Below are 12,874 nucleotides of genomic sequence, written 5' to 3' on the forward strand. Positions count from 1 at the left end.
CAATCGCCTCTGCTCGACTTACATCTACTAGCAAGCTGAAGCCAAATGGCTAGCATTGAGAGGACAATACATGCATGCCGAGAGCAGTGGTATTCAGTGGTATACAGTGGTATTCCAAAACCTGCAGATTTCAATCCATTGATGCGTCTTATCCAGCTTCCCATATTCCACACGTGCTGTCACGCGGCTCGCATCGTAGACTTCGTTTTTCTGGTTGGGCGCCCTGGGCCTTCTGCTCCATTGGGTGGTCTTGTGTGTCGCCTGCACATACCTCTGTTGGGAACACACTGCATAAACTGAGATGAGGTCAACGAACCTGATCATATCATGCGCACGGATTGAGATGTCTTGGTCGCAGGGTGCCTGAAAGACAGGAGCTTGGGACATATTGAGGTCCCGATGGCAGGAGGAAACATGGATGCTTGCGACGCACAATGAATGATTCTCGCTCAGCTCTCAGCGTGTATATGATCTCACTTCAGTGCCGTGGTTGTATGCAGAAGTCGAGATGCCGCACGCTGAGCAGAGGCGGGTCAGTGGTACTTTGTCGAAGTCTCAGGCGTCAGGTGCTCTGTCGATGCCGGCACTGCCTTCGGTCTGTACAGAGTCACGACAGAAAGAAGTCGTTGCTTCCAGCGACACTCCGTTGCCGCTTAGTCTTGCCTCATTGTCGCTCGAATGCTCTTGTGAAATTGCTCATTGTCGCCCTCAGTTTGGAAGGAGTCACGCGGTCAACAATAGGCAGTCATGCCAGCTCCGTCTTCATAAGTCAGTTGCAATCGTGATGCCTACCCACACCACTTCTTGAACTCCAATACTTATCAAACACGCCATCATCAGTATAAGCTCGGCTTCGGGCGTTGATCGACTCTCCACAAAGCGCTCACGCCGGGAGGCATCGGATTCGTGCAGCTGTCTCGGTCGATGGCTCGCAAGCAGCACAATGGCATCCTGAATCTTGCTGCCCCGCTGGCAGCGTCTGGGCGATGCACTTGGAACAGGATTGCTACCACGCCCCATGATGCGGAGAGCAGTGACGCCGGCTCCATCACGATCGCGGAACGGACAGGTGGTGGCAGCGCGGTGGTACGGACCATTCCCAGGCACGAACCACGACCGAGCGGAGAATTGCATTGCTCGGCAGTGCCGCTGGGCTGACTGGACTCGAGCTGATGCGCGTGTATATGATGCGAAAAGACCAGAATATATGTCACCGCCCGCGCAGCTTCGTGCCGTGGCAGACGCGATCGAGCCAATGTACGCGAAAAGCTGGTGTCGCTCGCCTGTCCCAGCCTCAAAAACGCGTGAAGCAAACGCCAATGTCACGCAAAGCGGGCGATGCCGCGCATTTGAGCGGGGCTCTAGTCAAAGCCTACCCAAAGTTGCTGTACCACCGACTCTCAGGTAGATGAGATCTCGACAGATGTGGTTCAGGAGAGTGGCATGCGACACTTGTGCATACGGACTCCAGCAAGACACGTCGGTCTGCCACTGTACGCGTGACTGAGCGTGTCGAAAAGCGCGTTGGCCAAAGTGTCGATGCTTTCAATGCCGCCGAGCTGGTGATCTTCGGGCCACACGCGAAGCTGCTTGACGCACAGTCCTTCGCGTTCGTTGGCTCTTAACCGCGATCCTACTCTGCATTCCAACTTCGACACGGCCACCACTGCACGACCTTTCTCGACCTCATCACCCTCCTACCATCTTACCTTGTACCATGGACACGCTCACTCACCAATAGTCACTCTCTACAACACACTGTACGACTAGTTACGCGTCGATATCAAGCGGGGCACGCTCGCACCTCAGCCTCGAAAATCTGCACCATCTGCACGCCCGACGTGTCGAGGCATCGCGTGCCTACATACTGCAGACACCATGGACACTCCGCTGGGTGCCAGGCAGTCTGCACTGCCTTCACAAGAGAAGAAAGAATCACAACCGCCGCGTCCAACGCTGCTGCCGGCCTTTGAGCCCTTCTCACCTTTCTCATCCTCACCAGGCCTTCCCAGGCCGGCCAAACGCAAGTTTGACGAGACTTTCGACAACCGCCAACAGCATTATCCTACTCCAGTACCTACCTCATCAACAGGTATCCTCACATCATCGTCGCCGGCGCGTCAGACGCGTCCGGGACTCCAACGCACGGTCTCGGCTCTTTCTGAACGCGCTCCCTTGGGCGACGTGCCATGCCTCACCCTCTCACGTAACGGTGAACCATTGCTCATGGGACGTTCGAGCAACTCGTCCGACTACCAATTTCCTGCCAATCGTCACATTTCGCGTACACACGTGAGCGCCATATATCACGCTCCAGATATGGAATATCCGCGGGGAAGGATCACAATTGAGTGCCTCGGCTGGAATGGAGCAAAAGTACACTGCGGTGATGAAGTCAGGGACCTGGCAAAGGGTGACACGTTCGAATCGAGCAACGTGACAGCGCAAATCATGGTCGACGTGCAAAGTACGCGTGTAATGCTCGCGTGGCCGAAGGGTGATTCTCGGGATCCAGCATCGGTCGAGCCCAGGTCACCATGGGCCCAAGACTCTCCAACTCAACCACGCCTTGGTTCAGGTCACATTGCTTCAAGTCCGCCTATCATGCTGCCGTCGCCGCGTCCAGCCTCACCAATCTCACCAACACCCAATCACAACCTTGGTGCCTCGTTCACTGAAACGTTCCGCGTGGATGAGCCCGTCCAAGTCTATCAAGACAATGACTCCGAGGAGGACGCGCCTTTTGACGCCGAGGCAACTCCAGAACCGATTGCTCCTCTCTCTGAAGGCTCGCCAACTCCAACGCGTGCCGTCTCTGCATCGCAGGAGCTCCAAAGCTTCGCGTCAGAGCAAGAAGAGTTCTCTGAGCATGATGAAGAGAATGATCCAGTTGTGCATTCGTTCGGGCCCTTCGGTGCTAACCTGCTTGACAAGCTCGACTCCTTCCACGCGAAATCTCCTGAGCGCAAGCGTAAACCATTGAAGGCCACCACCAACTCACCAAGTCGCCATGCTTCTGCGCCTCCAGTCAACACAAGTCCGGTGAAGAATCATGTCATCAACCAGTTGGCATTCTCTCGTATTCACGCTCTGCCATTGTCGACGATCCATAGCCAGCTGCCTCCAGAGTACCGTGGTGCCATGGCTAAACCGTCCGATCGTGAAGCACGAGATATCCTGACCACCGCGGACCTGAAGACCATTCTCGATGGCATCCCGTGTGTTGGAGAGATCAGTCGCGAGGGTAAAGATGCTGCCGGCAAACTGCTTGAGAGCGAATTTTACTACGTCCCAGAGATGGACACAGATGTGCATCGTCGCGATGCCGTCGCAAATAGCCTGGGTAAGACCAGCATTCGCGCTGCACGAAAGCAGCACAAGGTATGTTCCCGCACTCATCATATCCTCATCCACAATACTTACGATCGCCCAGCAATATTACTGGAAGCGCCCACGCTTTTAAGCACGAGGCCCCAGTGCGCATCATGATCGCTATGGTAACGACATGTCGGCGCCTTTCCATGAGCATAGTTATGCCTGTTCTTTTTTCTGTTCTGGTACTATCGCGCAGATTCCCCAGCATAGCGACGTGTTTGGTTACAATGACGACCAACTATTAAGAGACGGTGGAGTGTGGTTCTGCATGGAGGGCGTTCTCGAGGCGCATACTGTTCGCTCGTTATGGTGTTCGCGTCGCAATGAATCGTGGACGGCGCGGGGATTCGAGCGGTGTGGGGTATCCGACGACGGGTTCCGGCGTCTCGTCGTGCAATGCGAATCAAAAGATGAGAAGAAAAGTGTTAGAGAATGCAGGTGTAGAAGACATGCGGGAGACAAGAAATGAAAGTCATGTTTGTTTTGATGATCTCGAGTTCCATGTTGTTCGGTGCGGTTATCGAGGGGAAGTGGACTGACGTGATGTCCCTCCGCGCACTAGCGTTTCGGCGGAAGCCGAACCAATTGTAGGTCGATCGCAAGACCAGGGTCCATCGAGCTTACCTTTGGTGTCTCCAGGCTTCAATAATGTTCATTCCCATCTTCTGCTGACAACACACATACGCTCCACCGCCAGCGTCGTGCATCGACCATACACCACAATGTGGTCCCTCCTATCCCTCCCCACCGTCCTCTCAACCCTCGCATATACCACATCCGCCTCCGTCCTCCAACAACACCCTCTCGAAGCTCCCTCCCCACAAAAGCCCTTGCCACTCCTCATCTGGCACGGCCTCGGAGACCAATACGACAACGATGGCCTCCACACCGTCGGCGACCTCGCCAAAGAAGTCCACCCAGGCACACACGTCTACTACATTCGTATCGACGACGACGGCTCCCAAGACCGTCAAGCCACTTTCCTAGGAAATCTCACCGAACACATTGAGAAAGTCTGCACCGACATTCGAAACAATAAACATTTATGGAACTCTCACAAAAACGAAAGCGTAAAAGTCGACGCTCTGGGATTTTCTCAAGGAGGTCAATTCCTTCGAGGACTGGTCCAAAGATGTGAAGGATTAAATGTGCGGAGCTTGGTCACATACGGTTCACAACATAATGGAATCTCCGAAATCAAAGCTTGCGGAACATGGGATTTCCTCTGTAAAGGCGCTTTAGCATTAATGAAAGGAAATGCTTATACGGAATATGTTCAGAGTCGCGTTGTACCAGCACAATACTATCGCACAATAAACGAGACCACCGGGGAGCCTGTGGATGCGTATTTAGAGCATTCGAATTTTCTGGCGGATGTTAATAATGAGAGGAAAGAGAAGAATGAAGTGTATAAAGAACGATTAGCGAAGTTGGAGAAGTTTGTTATGGTTTTGTTTGAGGATGATACGACTGTGATTCCGAAGGAGAGTGGGTGGTTTGCGGAGGTCAATGGTACGACGGGGAAGGTTACGCCGCTGAGGGAGAGGAGGATATATAAAGAGGATTGGATTGGGTTGAAGAGGTTGGATGAGAAGAAGGGGTTGGTGTTTGAGACGACGAAGGGGGATCATATGCAGCTTGATGATGAGGTGCTGGCGAGGACGTTTGAGAGGTTTTTTGGGCCGGAGAGGGAGTTTGGATTGATTGAGGAGGAGGGGAGAAGGGTTGCTGCTAGGCCTTGTAGTGGGAAGAAGAAGAGTTGGGAGAGGAAGATTGAGGAGTGGAGGAGTGGGTTTGATAAGCCGATCAAGGAGTACCTGTAGATGATTGTGTATACGAGTTACGAGTTCATGTTTTGTGAAGGGATGACGCCTGATCGATCAGTCTCGACATTGCTGCTCTGTCGAATGCTACGCGTGTCCGGGTGACGTTATGGCGCGTTGAAGACGTATACATCAAAACCACGAAGTCATTGCGGGCTCGACGGGCACACGCTTTGACGATCTGGCATTTCCCAGATCATGCACGACTGCACGATGGAGAGGAAAATCACAGCAAGCCAGGATGAGCGAAAGCAAAACCAACAGGTCCAACACATCTTTCTTCGAAGTCCCAGTTGTCATTTCAGAGCGTATCGAGGTCATATGCAGGAGTCAAGTTGACGCCATGATATCATGCGTCCATAGCCGTCCTTCTCGCACTACAATTCCTCTTGCCATTTGCCCACGTTTTCCATGCAAGCAGCAGCAGCAATAGAAGACACCACTCCATCTGATTGTTGTGAAATTGCCAACCAACGAACTCCTCCATGCATTCCGCGAAATCGTGAGGGGCGAGTCGTCTACTTCAGCTTCTTCTTTGGGCGGAGCTGGTTGGTGTGACCGCACTTCTTCTTGCGGCAGTTGGTAGCACGCGGGGGAAGACGGGCCTATTTGTTGAAGTCTCGAGTTAGTATTTGATGTCAGGATGTTCCGAAGCGGAGGGGAGCTCGCAGAGGTCAAGACGTACGTAGCACTTTCGGCAGATCATCTTGTCGCAGTTGTACTTGGAGGCAAGGGCCTTGAGCGAAGGCTCAATGATACCACCACGGAGACGGAGGACCAAGTGGAGAGTCGACTCCTGTTATCGCACACAATCAGTACACATCCTTCTCATGCTTGTCGCTTCTTCCACCGCGGTTCAAATGCGCACCTTCTGGATGTTGTAGTCGGACAGAGTGCGGCCATCCTCCAATTGCTTTCCAGCGAAGATCAAACGCTGCTGATCCGGGGGAATTCCCTCCTTGTCCTGGATCTTGCTCTTGACATTGTCGATGGTATCTGAAGACTCCACCTCAAGGGTGATAGTCTTGCCGGTGAGGGTCTTGACGAAGCTGTTGTGGAAATGCGGTCAGTATCGTGGCGGAGGAGGAGAGAAGAATCGAGTCGCTCGGCGGTTCGTGGGTGGTACATACATCTGCACTGCACAATTGTTAGTATAATGAGCTCAGATACATTGGACTGGGATTTCCCGGGCGTGCACTTACTCTTGTCGGTGTTGTTCTGTGACTTGCGGCGGTCTTGTGCAGAAGATGATGTCTTCAAAGTGCGCCCGACCAGAATTGACCGAATTGGTCTTGGCACCCGAGACGTGACTGCCTGAGGCAGTAACGACGGCCTTAGCCACTTCCACTTCCACTTCCACTTTCAACGCGTCCACAAGCGCGACCAAGTCTCGTCACGCGCCACTCAACGTGATCAAGTCACCACTCAGCTACTCTGCACAAATGATCGATGCACCTGATCCACCAACACACTTTAGTCGGCACACGAGACTTCGACAAATTGACTTCAACGAGGATCTGTAAAGGTCACGCGCAGCGTGCACAGCATCGAGCAAGGCGCAAACGCAGATATATTCATCTATTTGTAGTCGTCATCCGGACGACATCAGACCTCCTTCGCAGTCGCTCGTCGCACTGTTCGATTAAGCGAGAGCGCAAAGCCATGTGAGAATTAATGCGATGGGAAAATGCTGTCGCTAACCTCTTCCTCCTCTTCCAATTGTGTTGCCTTCTCTCCTCTCATCTTCTCTCGAATGCTCCTCCGAGGATGCAAATGCGATAATCCGAAATTCCAAAAAACAACTTGGCGCCGTGTAGTGGGTATCTTTCCCGTGAAGGTAGAGTCTATGCTAAATATGCTGATCGTGATGAAAACGCCTGTCGCAATGCTGGCGTTTTTCAAATGAGAGAGAAAACTGTCAAGTATGAAAAAATTTGTGGGCTTTGCTCCTTGGTGTGATCCTCTCGGTGGCTGAGTTGGATCATCTGCCTTGGAACAAAGACAGTGGTGGGTCAGATGAAACTGGGTTTGCGGTGAAAGTGGTGTGTGAAGAGTGTCGAAAGCTTCCGATGCGGCTAGCGCGTGAGAGCTGGTTGATCAGCTGTCGCTCCCAGTGATGCGACTCAAACGCAACCACACACCCATACGCCTCAAGCCGTCGAGGTCTGGTGGCCCTCGTAATCTTGCAAGGGCACGAACCTGGCTTCGGCTGGAATGGTCGTGGGTCCTGTCAGTGACGGGATGCGCTGCTGATAAGCGTACGACTGTTGCGCAGTGCCTGGCAGTCCAGTCGCTGGGGACGCCAGGTAGCTGAAGTTGGAATATCCAAGCTCCGAACTGTAGTGCATCGGCTGTGCGCCAGCGGATGTAGGAACAGAGAGGCGTGGATCTGGATGTCCTGACGGCCCGATGCCGAGTCCTGCTGGCATCCCGTGATAGACATTATGCGACATCTGTGGCGGGGCATATGCGTGATGCGAAGCGGCAGAACTTGAGGCGGAACGTGGTGAAGCCGCGGTTCGCTGATCGATGCCAACATCAGACGGGCGACTCACCGCGTAGGCTGATGAGCCCGGTGCGTGCAACACACCGGCCGTTGACGAGTAGCTTGCGGACTGTGAAGCGGTTAGCTTGGATTCAAACATCAAGTGCATTGCATATGCACGCGGGGATGACTTGCATATTTGCCAATGATCTTCTTCAAAGCCGTCGCCAGGATGCGCCATGGGAACACCTTGACATCTTTCTCGATATTCCGTGGTTTGGGGTTCGGGAATGCCATGATCGCCTTGAAAAAAGCCTCAGAGTCTGCCTTGGTCTTCGAGACCGTTGCCGGACGGAACCCCTCAAGGTTTCGGCGGATTCGGTTCTTCTCCTCGACCGTGAAGCGCACTGCGACCAGAGACTCCAGTAGTGAGATCGTATCGACCGATGTCACGTAGCATTCCTGCTTTTCCTCCCACCAGATGCAGCTGACACAAATGCTGTTGGGCAGGCGGTCCTCCAACGTGACGGGTTCGAATGTGGCTGAGATCACGCTGCCAGATTGGCTGCGTCTGAATTGCACTAGGCGACGCCCTGCTTCCCACTCTGCAGCAGTCCACCCGTCTGCCATCTTATTGAGGTCGCCTTCGATCTTGAGCATAGCCTTCGTGTTCGACGGGTAAACGGTGTAGGGATTAAACACTGGTGTGCTCGTCATCGACGCGCCTGGTGTTGTTGGCGATCCGTGTAGTGTGGAGGTGCGTATCAAAGGCGGCGCAACTCCTCCGGCTGGTGAAGGCAGGAGATGCGAACTCTTGCTGTGAGCTGACAGAGAGTTCATGGAAGGACTGCGAGTCGTCTGCACGCCTGGCGCATACGAGGACCATGAAGGGCTTTGTGATGTTGTGAGCGAAGGCGTGGCACTCGCGGACTGGCCGTAATACTGATGCGACGGCATGCGCGACATCGACGGATTGTATGCATTCTGGTATTCCGATGTTCCACTGCTGTATCTTCTCCCGTGCTGATACACGTCCTGAGCGCTTGGGCGCTTGTACTGAGCACTGGGCGATTGCGCGTACGATTGTGGAAACTGCTGCATCGATGGTTTCTTGGCTGGCGAGCGTCGCGGAGACGCGTCCGACGACAACTTGCGTTTGCGAGGAGCCTGAAGCGGCGCGGCAGTCATTTGAGGCGAATCGAGGGCGTAGTAAGTCGGTGGATCGAGGTATGTGAAATTTCCAATGTCGATGTTCGGCGGCGAATCCCAGCTAACGGCGCTGTCGTCCATGATGAGGCGAATTGGCACTTCGGGCGTTGGGGAATGAGTATCAGTCAAGGAAGGCGTTGTCGATTGGAGCGAATATTGGAAGCCTTGCTCGTGCGGTGTTTTCGTCAAGACGCTTTCGCATCGCTTGGTGCCGAACATGATGATTGGTGTGACTCGCGGTGCATCAAAGTCGTACGGGCTGTAGAAGTAGATCGTCACTTGCGTTCCTGGCGGACCTGAGTTCGGAGTGTAGCTCTGTATCGTGGGAACTTGACGGGCGGGCTGTTCGAGATATGCAGGGTACTGAGCCACCTGCTGACCATAATAGGCTGGATCATGCGTCGCGTACTGTTGAGCAGGAGGCACCAGACCGATAGTGGTGGATGATTGGGGAAGACCAGATGGTACCTGCGCCTGAGCAGCTACATAATCGGCGGCGTAGGAAGGGTGTGCAGCGAAAGCGCCGTAGGCATGTTGCCCCTGCTCGGGTCGTGTGGCTGTTTGGTAGTCTGTGATGCGCGTCACGTCAGTCATCTGCCCTGCTGCCTTTCCACATGCCCATGCTCCCACGCTTGCGGGACAAGGCGGTAGGAACACATCTTGCCGCCCTTTTGCCGTAGCTACTCGTAAGCTAAGTTACGAGCTAATGTATTGCGAGGCACACCACTCCAACCTCAGGCATCGTCGAGCATAATCGCGCAAAGTGATTCGGAACGACATACCGTACACATCGTAACTCTGCGTTTTGTCGTAATCCGACATCGACAGCAGATAGCTCCTGGGATCTTGTTGGGCCCGCGGCCCAGTTTCGGTTCGTGATCGATAGCTTTCGACGAGTGAAGATGGGATGCCGCAGTCTTCATCAACGACCAGACACTGCTTGCTGTCTCGTCGTTCGACCTGCAGAATGACCAATCAGCACTTTCATCAATGACATTGTCGACCGATGCTCATCGATCGAAAGGGTGGTCGCGAGCAATGCGCGCATTCGAATGCATGTTCCAAAATGCGAATGAGACGTACCTGGTGACGCATACGTCTACGCAGTTCCAACTTCGGCGAATGACCTGGATGTCGAACAGAAGACAGAATGCACAGAGGGGGCAGTCTGCTGCAACTTGTACGACGCAGGGCTTGTGCGCGCGGGCACTCTTTACGATCCCAATGCGCGCTCGGTAGGCTGAATGAACTGGTGGGGCGAGTTTGCAGCAGCTATCCGCAGCAGAGACATGCAGGAAATAGACCGCTTCGCTCTTTGACGTGAGTGTCAGAATGCGACTCCCGTCCTGTCGGCAGCGTCAATCGGTTCAAAGGATGACGCTCCGCTCGTGCAAAGGCAATCTAGATGTTCGTGCAGTCGTTCGCAGGAGATTGCAGGGTAGTTCCCGAAGCTGGTACCAAGGACCTGGCGTTCCGCTACTGTGCGTACCCGACGCGGATTGCCAGCGCGGTATCAAAGCGACAGCGCTGTAGCGACTGTGTTTTGGCTGACACAATCACGATACCTGCTCTGGAATTAGCCTCCGATGCGGTTCGCCAAGATCGATGCAGGTCGTGGTAATTTGCAATTTTCGCTCATACCAGGTTGAAAAAAGGGAAAGCTGACGACGGGACGCCTCTCGCGACGCACGTTGTGGGGTCCGTGGCTGTGGTCGCAGTCAGATAGAACGATCGAATGAGTTCTCGCTCGTCCTCTGCGTGCATCGACCAGCGACTAGTTCCGGCGCATCAAGCGAACAACGATGATGGCAGATCACCCACGTCGGCTTTTTGGGGGGTTGGAGGGTGAACAGGTGTTCGCGCCGTGACGTGTGGAATGTTCTCTTGTTTAGAGCTGGCACCAGGAACCGCGGCGGCAAAGGAGCAAGTAGTTCATGCAAGGAAGTTGGGGAAAGAACGAACCTCTCTTTGCAAGCTGAAGATGTATGGCGTGGAGCGCTTCGGCTTTTGCGTTAGCGATGCTGGAACCAAACAATTGACGGATGGCTGGTTGCCAACACAGCGGTATCGCGGCAAGCGACGATTGATTGAGGATCGATCAATGGTGCTTTCAGGAATGCCTGGCGATTACGGCAGGTGGTTGTCAAGTCACCTGACGTTGTTGGGGCGTGTCGCGTCAGTCGGGCCTGGGAGCTACGGCGCGAGCTACCAGAGTCTGCAGAGGGTCGAACGGTTGATCTGCTTGCAGCGTACCACAGATTGTTACCAGAGTTCTGTAACGCGGGTCTGTGGCCACAAGATGCGGCTGGTGTCAAGGACGGGTCACCGTCCTCTGCTGATCGGAGGGCTTGGCGCTGCGGTCGGTGTGGATGCAAGCCAGGTCGGTGGAGCAGTTCTTGGAATGCCACCGCTGCGCCGGTGCAGGTGAATCACCAGCGTGGAGGGCCCGAATAGTGTTTCAGAATGTCTTGAGCGGATCCCGACGGCCGAGCGTGCGTATGCGTTGATCGGGAGGAGCAGCAAGGCGGCAGGTCAGACGTGGATCTGCTGAGGGACAGTAGGTGAGGTGCAGAGCAGTGACGAGCGGAGAGTGCTGTGTATGGCAAGTAGCGCAGCCCACGAGAAAACAATAGTGCACAGTCGGAGCAGCTGGCCGGCGATCAGTATCTGCACAGACGGTAAGCAGTCAACGTTTTGAGCGGCGACGTCGAGGCGTGCCTGGAGGGGTGGCTCGTCTGGCAGAGCGTGGCATGTCAGGCATCTTACTGGCCTAATGACGCCAGCGCGACCTCCCATGGCAGCGCCAGATTGCGTCGGTGTAGAGGCTTGGGAGGCGATGCCATATCGTCGCCTGGCAGATCACGGGCAGACACTGGCCCTACCCGGGGAAAAGGGCAGTGCGGTGCAGTACAGTAGCAGTCGGCCTATCTTTAGGACAATCACCGAGCTGGTAGGTCCTGGTGGTGATGCTGGAGGAGTAGTGTTGCTGCTGCCGTCGTGCAGACCAGAGCACTGCCAGATCGCACCGACCCGATCGCCGTCGTGCGCGCTGCTCAACGGTCGCGCCTCCGGTCTCTCGTGTGGAATGGCTCGCCATCGGCCTTCTTCGGGTGGCTTCCTGTCAGCTGCACAAAGGGGCCATGCGGGCGCGATGGGCCATAATGGGAGCGCAGAGAGGCTACACAAGGAGCAGTCAATGCATCCCTTGCGCGCAGCGCCAGCGCCCGATATTCCAGCGGGGTCCGCGTCAGAAGTCGCATCGACTAGCAGCAGCACCGAAGGGCGCGTGCCGGCCTCCGCCAGCGCGCTGTCGTCCATACCGCAGGCGACTAGTGGGCAGACTGCACCTACAGATGCTGCCCGTTCGTGCGGCAAAGCCAAGGCTGAAGTGCGAAAAGATTGGGCGTGGGAAAACCTAAAATAACCAACCCAACGGGCGCGTGCACGTCAAGATGCAGCCCGCGCGCAGGCACTCCCGCCGCCTCGCTCCTCCGTTTGGGGAAATATTGGACCCCAAAAGGCGATCGCGCTGTGCCGTGTCGTTTGCGCTCGTCCAACGACCTGCCAACGGCGGCGTGGAGAGGGAAAATGAAGCCTCGCTGAGCTAGCGACGATCGTCCGCCGACCCCATCACCGCTCGCACCCGCTCTCCTCCGTCACTGGTCGGCTAGCTTGCTACTCTATATGCACTGCGTCCTGCCACCGTCTCGAATGGGTGCAGTAAAGTGACGATTTCAACCGCCTGATGACAGAACCGGACGAGCTCTGCTATAGACAATAATCTCTATTCATCCTCTCCCGGCCGAGCGAGCCGAGCTCGAATCTCGAAGCACTCCTGGTCCTGGTGCTTCGCGTGCTGTCCGCCTCGCCGGCGGCCGCCCAGTGGTTGTTTGCACCTAGGGTCTGGCCAGGACCTACCTGGCAGGCCATGCGCTGTCACTCGAAGCGCGCGGTGACATGGGATCGCGGCGACTTCGGCCTG

General features: G+C 55.1%; 3 protein-coding genes across 3 annotated transcripts; 2 read left to right on the top strand and 1 right to left on the bottom strand.

Moving 5' to 3' along the window:
* Window positions 1–1,878: 1,878 nt before the first annotated feature.
* RHO25_005274 (uncharacterized protein) lies at window positions 1,879–3,463 on the top strand (the record flags this gene model as incomplete). Its single annotated transcript, XM_023596181.2, has 2 exons — window positions 1,879–3,381; window positions 3,434–3,463. The coding sequence occupies 2 exons, from the start codon at window positions 1,879–1,881 to the stop codon at window positions 3,461–3,463; spliced, it is 1,533 nt and encodes a 510-aa protein (XP_023457797.1).
* Window positions 3,464–4,097: 634 nt separating this feature from the next.
* RHO25_005275 (uncharacterized protein) lies at window positions 4,098–5,198 on the top strand (the record flags this gene model as incomplete). Its single annotated transcript, XM_023596182.1, has 1 exon — window positions 4,098–5,198. One exon carries the CDS (start codon window positions 4,098–4,100, stop codon window positions 5,196–5,198), a length of 1,101 nt encoding a protein of 366 aa, XP_023456550.1.
* A 2,150-nt stretch (window positions 5,199–7,348) lies between these two features.
* On the bottom strand, window positions 7,349–9,987 carry RHO25_005276 (uncharacterized protein; the record flags this gene model as incomplete). The annotated part of the gene is made up of 4 exons (XM_023596184.2): window positions 7,349–7,813; window positions 7,879–9,461; window positions 9,675–9,852; window positions 9,976–9,987. The coding sequence occupies 4 exons, from the start codon at window positions 9,985–9,987 to the stop codon at window positions 7,349–7,351; spliced, it is 2,238 nt and encodes a 745-aa protein (XP_023456552.1).
* Window positions 9,988–12,874: the final 2,887 nt, after the last annotated feature.

This window comes from Cercospora beticola, chromosome 3, assembly GCF_033473495.1.
Source record: "Cercospora beticola chromosome 3, complete sequence".
NCBI classification, from domain to species: domain Eukaryota; kingdom Fungi; phylum Ascomycota; class Dothideomycetes; order Mycosphaerellales; family Mycosphaerellaceae; genus Cercospora; species Cercospora beticola.